A 15,192-nucleotide genomic window follows, 5' to 3' on the forward strand; every position below is an offset into this window, starting at 1 on the left:
CCAGGCTCTGCAAGGGAGGCTGCCCTCGGGGGTCAGCGCCTGGGTTCCAGCTCCCAGGGAGGCCCAGGCTCTGCCAGGGTGGGGAGGCGGCCCGGGGCGGGGGTCTGAGGGGGGCCGGGCGCTAGGCCGAGGCTGGCCGTCGGAGGCTTGTGCAGCTGGGCTGTGGGGCCAGGTCTGAGGCCGGAGGGAAAGGGCGGCTCATGGTGCCCACCTAGGAGCTGGTGCGGTTACTGCAGGAGGCCGGGGAGGGAGAGCCACGGGTTGGGGAAGAGGAAGCCAGAGGGTCTGGGGGATTTCTGGGATCCAGGCGTGGCCCCAGATCCCACCGCCGGCCACGGGTACGGGTACCCCGTGCAGGGGTCAGTGGGACGCCTCATGCTTGCCAAGCCCAGGAGAAGCCCGGATGTCCCTGGCCGCTCTGGAGGCCGCCCTGCAGGACTCTACCAGTGGGTCGCTGTCCTCTTGGGCGCCAGCACCTGCCATGGGGCCAGCCAGGCTGGCCTTGGGGGAAGCCAGCTCCGGACCCCGCAGCCTTACCGAGGAGAGGAAGGTTCGGGGGGTGTGTTAGAGCCAGCCAAGACATGAGCAGCTCTGGGCCAGTCCGGCTCCAGTGTGGACAAACCTGGTCAGGTGTTCGCCGGCTTGGGTGACTCAGGTTCCACCAGAACCAGCCGGGAGAGATGTCCTCGGTCCCGTGGGGCGGTGGAGCCAGGCCTCTCTGACCCTGGCAGCACCGGGTGGCATGGGCACGCAAGGCGGGGTGCTGGCTTCCCGGGGTGCTTCCGAGAACACGTCAGCTCTTCAAGCATCTGTGGCCAGACTGGCTCTTCCGGACCCCAAGGCTTAGGTGGGGCCTTGGTCCGCGTCCCTGGGGGAGGATGACAGGATTTGGGGCAGAGGCCCGGTCAGGCCAGCCCTGTGGAGCTCGAGGCTCGGACAGATACAGACTCACAAACACCCAAGGGCGGAAGCAGGCCCAGGTACCCGTGGGGCACCGCTGCCCAGCGGCACACTTCCTCGGGCCAGGACCCAGGAGCCCTGTGCTCCGGGGTCAGGTGGAGGGGGAGCCTCAGAACGGGCCAGGACCCAGATGGCCCACCCCGACTGTGGCAGGCCCCTGTAAGGGCACCTGGGTGCCGGTGGGGCCGCCCCCTCAGCTCTGCTCCACCCCAGGCCGGCCTGAACTCAGAGGTAGTGACACCTATCTCAACCATCCTCGTCCCCAAGATGTCTGGCCGGGTCGGAATGCCGTGGGGACAGCCCAGCTCGGGGCCCCAGGCAGTGCCTGAGCTCAGGGCTGGGCCCTGACCTCTGTCTGGACCTGGACCCTGCGGGGTCTCCTTAGGGCTGTCCACAACAGCCCAGAGGGGTCAGATGTCAGGGTGAAGGGCCCCGGTCCCCCTCTTATTAAAGAAGCACCATCCCAGGGATCTTATCCCTGCCCTGGGGCCCTGAGGGCAGACAGGAACCCCCCCACCCCCACACTCCAGCTTCAGGACAGCTACTCACTGCCAGCAGCAAGGGCAGGAAGGCCGTTCACAGGCCCCGGATATGCACACCAGGGGGTGTGTCTGGGAGCGCCCCAGCCCCCACCCAGGAAGCGCTACTACACCTGCCCCCGGTCCTTCCTGCCCAGGGCTGGCTTCTAGGTCAGGCCCCGGCACGACGTCCCAGAAGAAGGAGCGGAGGGCGCTGCTGGATCTGGCTGCGCAGCTTGGGGTGTGCCGGGGGCCATGGCTTGGGGGGCGTGGGGCCAGACCCGCGGGGTCCCCGTGGGGGCTCTAACCCTGACAGCTCTGGCTGAAGGGATCCAGGCCAACCAGGGACAGACCCCAGGTAGCTCTGTCCTTGGCCGTCAGCCCAGACATGGGCTTGAACCTGAGTCAGATCCCAAGAGTGTAGCTGCCGTCTCCGCCCCGGGATGTGAGGCCCCTAAAGGACCCTGTCAGGTGAGTGGGAAGAGAGGCTGCAGGGACCACACGAAGGAAGATGGGGTCGCTGAGGAAGACAGCTGGGAGAGTCAGGGCACTTGGTCCATCCCACCCACCCTGCCCTAGGACCCCCAGAGCTCCCGGGAGGAGGGGGCCCTTGCGGACCTGGCAGCGTACACCGCGGCCTGCCTGCAGGAGGCCGGCTTTGTGGGGACGCAGGCGACAGAGCTCACACTGCCCTCAGCTCCGGAGGCCCAGGGCCAGCCTCTGGAGGCGCAGGTGAGCCATCGCCCCCGCCCCGCCCCCAGCTCCTGCTGTTGAGTTCTAAGGTTGGGGCACGGCTGCACCGGCCCCGCGGGGGTGTGGCCATAGGGCGCTGACGTCTGTTCCTCCCCGCCAGGTGTATGCCCTGGTGAGCCGGCTGCTGGCGCAGGTGCCCAGCCTGGCCGAAGGGAGGCCCCGGCGGGCGGCCCTCCGGGTGCTGAGCGCGCTGGCCCGGGAGCACGCTCGGGAGGTGGTGCGTGCGCTGCTGCGCAGCTCGCTGTCCCCGGACCGGTAACCCGCCTCCCCCAGGCCAGCAGCCACATCCCCAAGGCCCCCAAGCAGCTTCCTTCCCCCTTCCTGATTGGCGGTGGGTCGGGGGCGGAGCCTCTGAATTGCCTCGCCCCGCCCCGACTCGGGTCCTCCGTCCCCTCCCCACCCCTCCCGCCTCGGGGGTCCTCAGGGCTGTCCTGGCCTGGCGGCCTGCCTTCCCCCTCCAGGTCACAGTGGGAGCCCAGGCCGGGGCTCCAAGGTGGGACGAGCGAGCCAGGTGGCGGCTTCTCCCCAGCGACCCTGGCTCTTGGGTCACTCTGCTCAGGAGAAGTTCTCTGGGGTTTCCTTCTGTACAGGGACTGTGCCCAACACCAGGTCTGTCGCCCTGCTGGTGGCCCCAGGGATTCCTGATCTGCCCCCGCCGGGCAGCTCAAATTTTTCCTCTGGGGTGTGTGGGTGGAGTGCCCTGGGGTCGGTTTCCCGACTCCTCCCCAGGCTGGAGTCCTCGGGGCTGCCTCCCACCCTGACCTGGGGACTCCCCACATCAGACCCTGTCTCAGCGGCTCCCACCCCCAGGGCGGTGGCTGAACTGTGGCCCAGCCTGAGCCGGAATCAGTGCGTGAACGGGCAGGTGCTGGTCCAGCTGCTGTGGGCGCTGAAGGACCAAGCCGGGCGGCAGCTGGAGGCCTTGGCGGTAGGTGAGGGGCCCACGCAGCCGGGGAGTGGACCTTGGGGGTGGGAGGGTCTGGCCCCGGGGTGGGGCGCCAAAGCGGCAGGCCCCGCGCGTTCGTCACGTCGCTCAAGGGTCCGAGGCCTCGTCCTAGCTCTGCGGCGGCGGAGCCTGAGCCGGGTGGCTTGTTCCGCAGGCCACTCGGGCCCTTGGGGAGATGCTGGCTGTGTCTGGCTGCGTGGGTGCCACGCGGGGCTTCTACCCACAGCTCCTGCTCCTGCTGGTCACGCAGCTACACCAGCTAGCGCGGGGCGTGCGCGCCCCTGGCTCCCCGAAGGTGTGGGGCCCCTCGCAGCGAGGGCCGCCGCCCAGCCACGCCAGGTGAGGGCCCGCAGCCCCAGCCCAGGGAAGGGGGGCGGGGCCGGTGCCCTCTCAGAGCTTCCACCCACCCGCTGCTGCCCCTACCCAGCTGCGCGGTGGAGGCCTTGAAGGCCTTGCTCGCCGGGGACGGTGGCCGCATGGTAGTCACGTGCATGGAGCAGGCCGGAGGCTGGAGGAGGCTGGTGGGAGCCCACACCCACCTAGAAGGTGTCCTGCTGCTGGCCAGGTGCGGGAGGGGGCGCGGGGGAAGAGGCGGGGCGGCAGGCGGGGCCGGCTGGAGGCTTCTCCAGGGGCGGCAGGGGAGACGAGAGAGCGCCCCATCTCCTTCCCATCCAGTGCCATGGTGGCCCACGCGGACCACCACCTGCGAGGCCTGTTCGCGAACTTGCTGCCACAGCTGCGCAGCCCCGACGACGCGCAGCGCCTCACGGCGATGGCCTTCTTCGCCGGGGTGAGCCTGCTTCCCACCCGGCCGGGGAGGGGCGCCGGCGGCGTGAAGCGGCCCTCGCGCGCGCTGACCGCAGGGCCCCCCGCTCAGCTGCTGCAGAGTCGGCCCACGGCGAGGCTCCTGCGGGAGGAGGTCATCCTGGAGCGGCTCCGGGCCTGGCAGGGCGACCCCGAGCCCACCGTGCGCTGGCTGGGTCTGCTGGGCCTCGGCCACCTGGCGCTGGACCGCGGGAAGGTGAGGGACAGGGCCGGGGGCAGGGGACCCGGCCGGGGCAGCGAGGGGCCGCCCACGAGTCGCTGCCCCCGCAGGTGCGGCACGGGAGCAGGCTGCTGCCCGCGCTGCTGGGTGCGCTGGGCGAGGGCGACGCGAGGCTCGTGGACGCGGCACTGGGCGCGCTGGGGAGGCTCCTGCGGCAGCGGCGGGCGCCCGTGCGCCTCCTGAGCGCCCAGCTGGGGCCCTGGCTACCGCGGCTGCTGGACGACGTAAGCCCCGCCCCTCCAGGCCGCGCCCCCACCCCGCCCCACCCCCGTTCCGGCCCATCCCTCCCCCGCCCCAGACCCCCCCACCCACCAGGCCCCCGGATCACCGTCGCGACCGCAGCCTTCTCCGTCTGTCCTGTCCGCGCCCTCCCACGCAGGCCAGGGAGTCGGTCCGCGCCTCGGCCGTGGGGCTTCTCGGGACGCTGGTGCGGCGGGGCCGGGGCGGGCTCCGGGTGGGGCTCCGCGGCCCCCTCCGGAAGCTGGTGCTCCAGAGCGTCATCCCTCTGCTGTTGCGCCTGCAAGATCCCAGCCGCGATGCCGCTGAGGTCAGCTGCCCCCCAAGACTGTCCCTTTGCTGTCCCCACCCACCCCCACCCGTGCCCACCCTGCGCAGCTCCTTATATTTCTACGAGGACCTCAGGGGCGAGTGTCCAGGGCTCCCGGGTTCCTGGTCTTTCCTGACCACTTGCCCTGGGCTCTTCCACGTCTCATCCTGGCCACACCCTGGCTCCCTCCAGCCACTTTCTGGACCCTAACCCTGCTCCCTTCCCCTGCCCTAGAGTTCAGAGTGGACCCTGGCCCGCTGTGACCAGGCCTTACGTTGGGGCCTGCTGGAGGACATGGTCACTGTGGCCCACTACGACAGCCCTGAGGCCCTAAGCCGCATCTGCCACTGCCTGGTCAGTAGGGGGAGGTCGGTGACAGCGATGGGGTGTGGTCAGCTGCCCACTTGGCCCGGTATGCACCAGGCACTACCCCAAAACTCCGTCTTCTCCCTCTCCCAGCCAAGGTGGCTGCAGGTCTAAGACTTCTGGCCCTGAGGCATTGCCCTGGGGGTTCCCCTGGTCCCCCATGCCCTGGGCTGACGTCTGCCACCTGCTTTCCATGTGCCATGGGTCCTGCGATACCGTCATGGCCCTGTCTGCCCCCAGGTTCAGCGGTACCCAAGTCACATCCCCAGCTTCCTGAGCCAGACCCAGGGCTACCTGCGGAGCCCACAGACCCCTTTGCGCTGGGGCGCGGCCGTGTTCCTAGGTGAGTGAGGCAGTCCTTGTGTCTGTCCCTTGCGCTCAGAGTTCTGGGAGCCGGACCGGCCCTTCCCTGATGAGTGCCGGCGGCCAGCGCTCACAGGCATGTCTCGGTCCAGGCTTCCTCATCCACCACAGCAGCCCTGACCGTGTCCACCAGGACCTGCTGGACTCCCTGCTCCAGGGTGAGGGCCCAGCTCGCCCTCTGGCATGTGGGGTCCTGGAGAGGCTGGGGGCGTGAGGTGGCAGCGGATGGGAACGGACGGGTGGAGAGCCCGGGGCCTGGGATACGTTGTGGTTCTGAGAGCTCTCTGGCCCTGCCTGAGCTGCCCTGTCCCTGCAGACCTGGGACAGCTGCAGAGTGACCCAGAGCCCGCCGTGGCCGCCGCGGCTCATGCGTCCGCCCAACAGGTGGCGCTGCTGGCCCGCGCCCAGGCCTGGCCCCGCCGCCCAGGACTCTTCAACCTGCCGCTGCCTCTCCTCCGCCCAGGCCTCTGGCCCGGCAGCCCGCCCTCCCGGCCCCCACCAGTCTACCCCAACAGCCCATTCCAGCCCCGGAGCGTCATAGGCCGCTGGGGCTGCCTGGGACCCGAATGCGCCTGAGCCCGAGCCAGCCTGAGGGTCCCCGGGGTTGCAGACGGGCAGCGCTCCGCTCCGGGGCCAGTCCTGGCAGGGGCAGGTGTGCAGGAGCGGCTCCCCTTGAGGGCCCCCCACCCTGGGCCCGGGCCTGGATGGGCTCCAACCCTCCCTCTCTAGGGACGCACCGCCACAACAGCCTCGTGAGCCAGGACGGGGGCGCCTTCTGTCCAAGCGCCATCTTGCCTGCAGCCCGCCTTGTCTCTTGCCCGCGTGGGCCCATCTGTCCCCATTCAGGCCAGCAACCTGAGTGTGCCCACCCCCAGTTTGGATGGCACCTGGCACCTAGCTGGGTTCCGATGGGGGTCACGGTGACCCTGGCCCAACCCCGGGAGCTGGTGCCACGAGAGGCCGCCTGCTTGCTGGGTCTTCACGTATGGCCTCCCCCCTCTTCCGCCCCCGCCTGTCTGGGCTGTCCTCCCCAGTGGCCCAAAGTCCCCCATCACATGTCCCACTCCTCACTGGCCTGTCACCATCACCCCCACACTCCTGTGCATCGTGTCACAGAAAGGTCACCAGAACTTTTCTGGGTTCCCCCTGACTTCCCCACTGGAGGCTGGAGGTGGGCTTCAGGTGTGGGGTGCCACCTCCTGCCCCCTCCAGACTGAGCCCCCAGGAAGCTCCCCAGGGCCCTCCCTGGGCCAGAACGAGGGCAGAGTGATGGCACGTGCTGGAAAGAAGCGGCTCTGGGTCCTGGCGGGCCCCTCCGCCCGGAACGCCTGTCTTGAGACGTTCTCTTGCCTTCCCAGACCCAACCCCCAACGCCATGTCCTCAGAGAGGCCTTGGCTCATGCCGCCTCTTGGAGGGCTGAGACCCGTCCCGCCACGTCTGGGGACTCCCTTGGGGTCCCGCCTGTCCCCTGGGGGAAGTGGTGAAATAAACACAGGTGCGTTACAGGAATCTGGTATGACTCTGGGAATTGGGTCTGGGCCAAGCACGGAATCCTGATGACCATGGCCTGGCCCGGCGTCTGGCTCAGTCTGGGATGGTAGATAAGGCAGTGAGTATCCAGCGAGGAGTAAGGGTCCGCCCGCCGGGGGTTAGAGTCAGGCCCGTTCAGGGTCCGTGTTTACGGCCAGGGAAGGCACGGTTCACCTGAGACGGAGAGAAAGCTCCGGAGCTCAGGCAGGAAGGTCATTAGGTCCTGGAGGCCCAAGCGGGCCAGGCAGAGCGCACGCGTCGGTGTGGAAGCAGGCGGTATGGTCTGGTGTGTCCGTTTAGAACTAACGAAACGTGTCACCGACCTCCGGGGCCCTCAGACTCCCGAGGGAGGCTGCGAGAGGAAAGGAGAGGGCTGTTTGGGGGTGTCCTGGGAGGCCGTGCGGGCCTGGGGGCTCGAGCCAGTCACCTGTCCGGCAGCACCGCAGCTCCCAGGATGGGGGCGCTGGGCAGGGCTGGGTGTCCGCCTTCGGTGTCCCTCGAGGCAGCGGGTGTGTGCGGGGACGTCCTGCGAGCCCCCGATTTGATCTGGGCCCCAGGCTGGGGCAGGAGCCCCACGCTCCCCTCAGTAACGGCCGCTGAGGTCGGAAGCAGGCCCAGCCCCCCAGGGCCGCCGCCCAGGAGACGAAACCTGGGCTGAGTGATGGCCGCGCTTCCGTCACCAAGCAGGGCACGGCCGGCCAGAGATGCGCTCTGGAAAGGAGGCCCCGGGCTCCGCGGAGGGCTCGGGCAGGCGGCACCCGGCCCCTTCCGCCCCAGGTCCGTCGTGCCCACCACCCTCCCGGAGCGCAGGCTGTGTCCTGCACAGTGCGTCCCCGGGCTTGTGGTCCTGTGCCCACCCCCAGCTTGCTGTGCCCCCCAAGACCCTCTGCCCGCCAGCTGGGAGGATGGAGGACGTGTGGGGCGCAGGCTGCTTTGTCCCGGCATTCATTCCGCTCTCGGGCTGGGGCACGAGAGATTCTCTGGGGCCGAGGTCCTAGCTCTGAGACTACAGTCCCTCCTGTTCGGTGAGTCCTGGGGCCCCCTCTCAGGGGCAGCCACGGCGGAACCCCCCCTTCGTCTACCTGCCGGCGCACAGGGGAAGGCCGACTGCGGTTCCCACCAAGGAAAGGCAGATTTCCCGGCTGTGCACGCTCTTGGCGAAGAGGCCTCATCGGTCCCGCCTGTGCCTGCCCTCGGGTCCCCCTCTGCCGAGGGTGGCTGAGGCCCGCGAGTGGCCAGGGGTCTGCACCTCAGGGGCCAGGACACCCCACCCACACACAGGGACAGCCTCGTAGCCTTGAGCAGATGTGCCTGGACTTGACCCAGCCGTTCAGGAGAAGGTTAGGGTTAGGTCCACGCAGCCCCAGGAGGACCAGTCCGTGTTCCTGTCAGGCAGCCGTGCTCTGGTCCCCGCTCTGCCCTCGAGGCCACAGCCGGGCGTCCTCAAGTTTCCCAGGCAAGCTGCTCTGCCGGCCTTCAGGGGAGGGCCGGGGCCCAGCTGCGTGGCCGGTCCTCTCCGGCGGGACCGGGTCCCAACACCTGGCAGACCCCTTAGCCCCACCCCCAGAGCAGCCCTCGTGCTCCCTGCCCGGTCCTGGGGCCGCTTCAACTCCGTGAGCCTCTCTCCGTCGTACACCACATTTATTGACTCTCTCAACGCACGGCCCCGGGACGAACTGGCCACGGGCTGGCTGGGGCTCTCGGCCCCTGGCGGGGTGGGGTGGTGGGGTGGGCTCGAGCTGTGTCCCACCCCCGTGTCCCTGCAGCTGCCCAGGGGAGCTGGAGAGCAGCTCAGCCCCAGCAGCTGTCCGGGCTCAGCCCCAGGAGCAGCAGCAGGCAGGCGAAGAGAGCGCAGGTGAGGTCCTGGGCCCCTGGCTCCCAGCGCACCTGGGGGGCGTCCGCCTGCACCTCCAGCCCACATTCCTCCAGCAGGACCCAGGCAGGCGTCTCCGGGCCCCAGCCGCTCCCCAGGAGCTCTGGCGGCAGGGACACGTCCCTGCGCTGCTGCCAGGGGCTGCTCTGCTCCAAGACGCTCCCCACCTGCTAGAATGGGGAGGGAGGTTGTTGTGAGCTGCGCGTGCCCGCCTCCCCCCATCGCTCCTTCCTAGGAGCCCCTGCGCCCAGCCACCCGCATGTGTCTTACCAGGTCCAACCGCCCAGACAGCTCTCCGGTCTCCAGCATCTTCCCGAGCACCGCATGCTGGGTCTCAGTCAGCACTGGGGGGAGACTTCCGCTCAGAGGGCGTTCCAGAAGGCCTGGCCGGACAAGCCCCGACCCCTGCCCCGCCCGGCCCCACCGCAGGAGCCTCTTACCGGCCAGTGCTTCCGCCAGGTAGAGGACAGGGCGCGCCAGCGGCCCTTCTAGCTCCCCGGAGCTGTTCACCAGGCACTCCAGGACGGCGCCCGCTGGACCTTCCAGGGTGGGCACCACCCCACAGCTCAGGCCGTGTTCCAGCTGGGGACGCGAGGCCGGCCGGTGAGTCCGTGCGGTGGGCGCGGGCCCCTCCCGCAGGCCCTTCCGTCCCGGGGCTGCTCACCTCGTCCTCCAGAGTTTGCAGGGCCCGCTCTTCCCGCAGCACCTGCGCCAACCCCGCCAGCAGCTGCCCGCACAGTTCCCGGGACAAGCCCCGGAGGGCCCGGACGTGGGCCCACACCTCTGCTTGCAGGTCCTGGAAGTCTCCCGTGAACGGAGGACCGACCTCAGCCAACTGGTCTACGGCGAGAGGATTAGGACTGACCTTGGAGAACCCTGGTTGGGAAGGACAGACTCCCAGGGAGCAGAAATGGGTGCCCACCCACGTTCCCGGGCTTCTTGAGCTGTTGTTGTCTGACCTGACTGTAACTCTTCGCGTCCGGAGTAAAAGTGTTCGCTTGTGCGGCTTTCAAAAACCAGCTGGCGGTCTAGGCGGGTCAGGGCGAGTCAGGGCCGGGAGCAGGTCCCAGGGCCTCACCGTCCATAACCACCACACAACACTGGCAGCCCAGGGCAGGAGCAAGCCTGGGCCGAGGCAGGGGAGAGGCTGGGGCAAGGCTGGAGAGAAGCTGAGGGGGGCTGGTGTGGGTGTGTCCATAGAGCTCCCCTGCCCCCAGTGCCAGTGAGTTTCCTCAGGCACCAGGGACCCCGGCCGGGGCCTGCTGGCCGAGCTGGGCTGCGCAAAAGGCCCGGGGCTGGTCGGGAGGCGCCCACCTCACCTTCCTTGGGCGGCCTGAAGGTCTTCGGCCTCTTGCCCATCTTGTCCCAGTAGAGGAGGACATCTGTAGCCCGGTGGGAGCAGAGATGGGGGCAGGTCGCCCAGTGACCCCAGCCTCTGCCTCACCCCCGGGGTCTAACCTGCCCCCTCCCAGGCCCGACCTTGGCTCCTAGGCCGCCCGGGAAGCTGGGCCTCCTCGCCTCTCTGCCAGGGCCGCAGGAGGCACCCCCATCCCAGCTCACCCCAGTCAGGGTCAACGAGCAGCTGGGCCACGTGGAAGGCCAGGACGGTGCCCGCGGGGATGCTGACCTTCTTCTTCCGGCTCCGGCGGCCCTGGCCTTGGCCCTGAGGGGCGGAGAGGGGCTCGGGCCTGGGCTCTAGGTCATGGGCTGAGGAGGCTGGTTGCTGGTGGGGGGGTCTACCTGGGGACACCCCGCTGGCCTCCCCGACCCCTCCCCAGTTCCCAGCTCTCGCCGCACACCTGGAAAGATAAGGCTCCAAGCAGCGCAAATTGGCCGGAGCCCTCGTGCTTCTGGGTCTGGCTGACGGTCACCTCCTCCTGCGTCTGCAGGACCTCTGTCACCACGAACACGTCGCTCTTGCAGTTGCGCAGCTGCCCGAGGACCTTGTGCTCGGGCTGCCGCAGGCGCCTGTGGCAGGTGGTTGACCTGGAGGCTGTGGGGGGTGCGGGGGGTCCTGCCCTCCCCCGCTGTGGGCCACGCTGCTGGGGGCTGCTGCGGCCCAGGAGCCCAGGACCTCCGGGGGGGCTAGGCCCGGGATTCCCATCATTCCCTCCCTGGGGGCTCCCAACAGTGTTCCTGGGGGGTGGGCCATGGTGGGGGGAGGCACAAGACCCAGGAGTGCTCCGTGGACACCGGCAGACCCTGGAGAGACCCGCCCCTCGGCCGCTGCTCTTCTAGCTGCTCCTTCCCCCATTCCCTGCCCCTCCCTGGATTGAAATTTCAAAACTCGACCCTGCACTGCTGTTCCTCGTCACCCCTGCTGCATGTGGGCTCGGCTCTGCCCGGCCACGCCGGCCCTCAGGACGCCGTCACCCATCTCCTCGGCAGCCTCCTCCCCCTCTGCCGGGCTCCGCGTGCCCCTGGGGCCTGCAGTTCCCCCACCCCGGCCCCCGTGCTGACCCTTGGCCTTTCACGGCCACCTGGTGACTCCTGATGCCCCGGGCTGGTGACCCGGGGGCTGCCCGGGGGCTCACCTCTCTCGCTTCATGGCGTCCCAGACGTTGGGGTCCACCTTCCGTGTGCACACTTCCATCGAGATCCTGAGGTACTCGGACACCGACGCCTTGCCCGCGAGCCTCCCCTGTCCCGCGGCTTCCAGCTCCCCGCCGCCCAGCGCCTCCCCGTCCGTGCAGTCGAAGACGCGGATGGGCGTGCTTTGTTTCACGTCTAGAGCCAGACCAGAGCTGAGGCCCCGTCCCCCCGTCGGCCCCCCGCCCGCCCGCGCAGAGGGTTGGAAAGGCTCTGTTGTTGGAAGGCTGAAAGCCCAGAGACGCGGCGCGGGCAGCAGGCCCCCCGTCCCTCCCCTCCCCGCGGACGGGGTACCTGGTTCTGGGGCGCCAGGCTCCAGAATGTCCCTGATGGACAGGTTGATGCCCGTGTAGCGGACTTTCTGGAACGGCGACATTGGGAGCTTCCTGCGCAACAAGCAGTAGGGCTGGAAGCCGGCAGAGCTCTGCAGGCTGGCCACGGGGATCAGCTGGCCGCCGTGGTCCAGCTCCCGGATCACCCTCTTGACCACGCCCTCGAAGGTAGATGCCATGGCTCCTGAGGGGGACAGATGGGCCAGCCGTGTTGCCCTCAGGGCTAGAACAGTGGGGCATGGGGGCACCAGTTGCTGCTTGGATGCCTCCACCGGCAGGGAGCTCTCTTCCTCCCCAGGCCGGCCTGGGACCCTCTGACGGGCAGAAAGCTCCACTCCCGCTGCTGACCACTCAGCACAGGAACAGTGTCTGCCCCGTGACCCCCCGGCATTGCGCCTGGCGCTTCTGAGCGCCTCTAGGCTGGGATGGGGTTCGCAGGCCTCTGTGGGACTCAGGCCACCCGCGCCTTCCGTACTGTGGCCGGAGTGCCCACGGGAAGCCCAGGAGAGCCGGGGACTCTTAGTGCTTTCTGGGCAGGGGGGCAGGGGAGGGCAGGTCTCTCAGGCTGCACCCCGCCTCACACTGCAGCCATTTCCCTGGGTGAGGCGTTCAGAGGGCTGGAGAAGCAGCAGGGCCCACCAAGCTTCCGGGGACTTGGCAAGGGGCCACAGCGAGGCTCTGCCACAGGGTCCCCAGCTTCCAGGGATGCCCTCTAACGCTCTTCCTGTGCCCAGAGTTGCATGAGCCCCCAGCCCGAGGCTGAGGCTTCAGGGACCAGAGCCTACAGCAGGCCTGACCCAGGACGCCCAAGCAGAGCAGCCAGCCTTTCCCGACCACTCCCGCCAGCCGGTGACCTTTGAGCCCCGCTCCTGATCTGGATTCAGAGTGGGCCACGGGGTACCTGGAAGGGGCCCCCCCTGCGGTCGAACCCAAACCCAGACTGGGAGCCCAGAGGCCCCAGGCTTCCCTAAGCTGGTCTGGGAGCGTGCTGGGACCACGTGGTCCCCAAAAGGGGCGGCATCGCCCCCACTCAGCCTGAGCTCCCCCTCACCAGGCAGTGGGGCCGGCACTGGGCGTGGGCTGCAGCTCACCGCGACGGTCACCCCTGGTTCCGGGCCCACCACGGGAAGCAAGTCCGCCCTGCAGACCGGAGCTGGGAAGCGTGCGGGGAAGTGCACGGCTGCGGGAGCCCAGACCCAAAAGTGAAACTTGAGTCTAGTGACGTGACTGGCCGGCCCTCCCAGAAACGCCCCCTCCAGTGCACCCCGTGGGGCCCCACCCGTCGCCCCAGCGCCCTCGCCTCCCCCTCCAGCGGGAAGTACTTCCCGTGGCTTCCTTCTCACAGCTCGAGCGCAACAGACACCGCTCTGAGGGCGCAGACGGCCCATGCCGTGGAGATGTGCACATCCACACCCAGCTGGGAGCCGCCAGCCGGGCCTCGCCCTGAGGCCACTCCACGCCTGCCGGCCCATGTCACAGACCCCACGGAGCAGGGGGGCGGGGGCAGAGGGACCCTGCGGGGCCGCAGACAGGCACGCTCAGCCTCGCCCTCTCCTCTCCTACGTGGGTTCAACAGAAACAGCAGCGTCTGTTCACGCACCAGCCCTCCACGAAGGCTCACGCGGCATCCCCTGAAACACCAAAACGTAGCAGCCGAGGAACGGGCTCGGGACCTCGTCCAGGGGAAGACCCAGGAGGGAGGGAAGGACATACTGACAGCCCGGGGCCCGGATGAGCCTCAAACGCCGGCCCAAGCCCTAGAGACAGAGTAGATGAGAGGTCGCTGGGTTGCGGGTTCGGGGAGTGACGGCTGACGTGTACACGGTTTGTTTCTTTCTTTTAAGATTTTATTTATTGAGAGAATGGGAGCGAGTGAGCATGAGAGGGAAGTTCAGAGGGAGCAGCAGAGCCCGGTCCAGCGGGGAGCCTGACGCGGGAATCGCTCCCACGACTGCGGGGGCCCGACCCGAGCGGCAGGCCGTCGGTCAGCCAACAGCCCCCCAGGGGCCCCACGTGTGTGCTCATGCGCGTGTTTGGGTCTGTACACGCTTGTATGTGTTGTGTGCGATCTCGGGTTGGGGGGCCGCAGGCCTGTCCCGCACCTGGGGTTGCGGGTACCAGAAGGCTGTCCTGCCTGGTCCCTGCCTGGTCCCTGCACGCAGCCGCCTCTGGGGGACCGGGCGTGAGGCAGGAGCCATCGGCGGGCAGGAGGGGCAGCACCTGGGCCATGTGGGCCACGGTGACCACGGAGGGTGGCCCACGGTTCCCGCCTGTCTTGAGGCCGTTTCCTGGGGCTGCGACACCTCGGGCTGGGTGCGGCGGGGCGGGGGTTGGTGAGTCTGCTGCAGTTCCTTGGCCCCGTTTCCAGTTTTCCAGCAATAACCAGAGTGAGAGGGACTTGCCAAGCCCAGGGGCTCTCGCCGGGACGCCTAGACTCCTGACTCTGACGGAGGTCAGAGGTCAGCGTGACAGGACAGGAGGGAGCCAGCCGGGGAGAGGAGCTGGAGAGAAGGTGGGAGGTGCTGGCCCTGCGCCCTGTCCCCTCCCTGATTCCCTTTGAAAGAGCAAGGGGGCCACCAGGACTGAGGGCGAGGGCCAGGAGCTCTGGGGCGACACCATGTCCACCTCAAGCCCACCCTGTGTTACTCTGAAGTGGGTGGGGCTGCCCTGGGGGTCCACAGCCAGGGAGGACACACGTCTCTGAAGGCAAGCCATGACCCCAGACTGAGGGCCATGGAGGGCATATTCGTCTGGGCACCCTGAGATGGAGGACACTTGCTGCACCCAGGGACTCTGCCTCCATCCGCCGGCTGGCGGGGCTGGCAGGAGCCGGCCAGAGCCGGCAGGGCCTGGGGCAGGGCGGGCTGTGGCAATCAGTGCAGTCACTGCTGTGCGGGAGCCCAACCCTGGGCAAACACACAGGCCATTGAGATCCCAAAGATAACCCAGAGAGCTCTGGAGGGAGCCGCCCCATCACGGAGGAGATGGGACTCTTTAAAACCTGTTTAACTCTGAGGGCTGCTGAGCCAGAGCGACTCCATGTTGCCTAGGTAGCCGAGTTGTTGTTTACATCCACGGACTTCATTCCGGGAATAAACGCCCCCGACTTCCTGGTGTGTCTCCGGGTATCCATGCCAGGAGTAAACGCCTTCACAATAGAAGCCGCGTACCTGGGTCTGCGGTTATGCCCTATAAAACCACCTGGCCCGTGAGATCGGGAGGGGCCCGGGCCTATCAGTCTAACTAAGGTCTACTGCCTGGCATAGAATAAGGCTTTACATAACTTTCTCTTTCTCTCAGTCTCGTTCTTTTGATGACGGACCCCAACAGGACAGTGGCCCGAGACCGCTGCATTCCAGGCTCAGGGTG

General features: G+C 68.5%; 2 protein-coding genes across 10 annotated transcripts; one reads left to right on the forward strand and one right to left on the reverse strand.

Annotated features, from left to right (window-relative positions):
* Nucleotides 1-102: 102 nt before the first annotated feature.
* MROH6 (maestro heat like repeat family member 6) lies at nucleotides 103-7,002 on the forward strand. Of its 7 annotated transcripts, none has more exons than XM_082720491.1 (15): nucleotides 103-1,949; nucleotides 2,058-2,210; nucleotides 2,332-2,448; nucleotides 2,693-2,840; nucleotides 3,014-3,159; nucleotides 3,332-3,516; nucleotides 3,605-3,742; nucleotides 3,853-3,967; nucleotides 4,055-4,198; nucleotides 4,273-4,446; nucleotides 4,602-4,769; nucleotides 5,004-5,123; nucleotides 5,376-5,478; nucleotides 5,591-5,656; nucleotides 5,815-7,002. In XM_082720491.1, exons 1-15 carry the CDS (start codon nucleotides 1,734-1,736, stop codon nucleotides 6,072-6,074), a joined length of 2,253 nt encoding a protein of 750 aa, XP_082576617.1. In that variant the 5' UTR covers nucleotides 103-1,733; the 3' UTR covers nucleotides 6,075-7,002. The 7 variants fall into 7 exon arrangements, with proteins under 7 accessions (XP_082576617.1, XP_082576618.1, XP_082576620.1 ...); XM_082720492.1 differs by having other exon boundaries at nucleotides 3,404-3,516; XM_082720494.1 differs by lacking the exon at nucleotides 2,693-2,840 and having other exon boundaries at nucleotides 2,332-2,486; nucleotides 3,042-3,159.
* Nucleotides 7,003-8,653: 1,651 nt separating this feature from the next.
* On the reverse strand, nucleotides 8,654-13,616 carry LOC309859609 (gasdermin-D-like). Of its 3 annotated transcripts, XM_082720502.1 has the most exons (12): nucleotides 13,424-13,616; nucleotides 12,875-13,337; nucleotides 11,786-12,007; nucleotides 11,437-11,629; nucleotides 10,702-10,870; nucleotides 10,463-10,565; nucleotides 10,222-10,284; nucleotides 9,862-9,930; nucleotides 9,567-9,742; nucleotides 9,343-9,484; nucleotides 9,173-9,246; nucleotides 8,654-9,072 (listed from the first exon to the last, which is right to left on the reverse strand). In XM_082720502.1, the coding sequence occupies exons 1-12, from the start codon at nucleotides 13,532-13,534 to the stop codon at nucleotides 8,821-8,823; spliced, it is 2,037 nt and encodes a 678-aa protein (XP_082576628.1). In that variant the 5' UTR covers nucleotides 13,535-13,616; the 3' UTR covers nucleotides 8,654-8,820. The 3 variants fall into 3 exon arrangements, with proteins under 3 accessions (XP_082576628.1, XP_082576630.1, XP_082576629.1); XM_082720504.1 differs by lacking the exon at nucleotides 13,424-13,616 and having other exon boundaries at nucleotides 8,654-9,069; nucleotides 12,915-13,051; XM_082720503.1 differs by lacking the exon at nucleotides 13,424-13,616 and having other exon boundaries at nucleotides 12,915-13,051.
* Between the last annotated feature and the right edge of the window lie 1,576 nt (nucleotides 13,617-15,192).

This window comes from Mustela nivalis (genome assembly GCF_964662115.1).
Source record: "Mustela nivalis genome assembly, chromosome: 2".
Lineage (NCBI taxonomy): Eukaryota > Metazoa > Chordata > Mammalia > Carnivora > Mustelidae > Mustela > Mustela nivalis.

Bases quoted from the DNA above. Each gene is read 5' to 3' on its own strand.
- MROH6 (XM_082720491.1), top strand. From the start codon at position 1,734: ATGGCTTGGGGGGCGTGGGGCCAGACCCGCGGGGTCCCCGTGGGGGCT. The intron at 3,160-3,331 runs GTAGGTGAGGGG...CTTGTTCCGCAG, and splicing joins GGCAGCTGGAGGCCTTGGCG to GCCACTCGGGCCCTTGGGGA. The intron at 5,657-5,814 runs GTGAGGGCCCAG...CTGTCCCTGCAG, and splicing joins GCTGGACTCCCTGCTCCAGG to ACCTGGGACAGCTGCAGAGT.
- LOC309859609 (XM_082720502.1), bottom strand. From the start codon at position 13,534: ATGTCCTTCCCTCCCTCCTGGGTCTTCCCCTGGACGAGGTCCCGAGCC. The intron at 9,931-10,221 runs GTGAGGTGGGCG...TGACCCGCCTAG, and splicing joins CTTCAGGCCGCCCAAGGAAG to ACCGCCAGCTGGTTTTTGAA. The intron at 9,247-9,342 runs GTAAGAGGCTCC...GTCTCCCCCCAG, and splicing joins CCTGGCGGAAGCACTGGCCG to TGCTGACTGAGACCCAGCAT.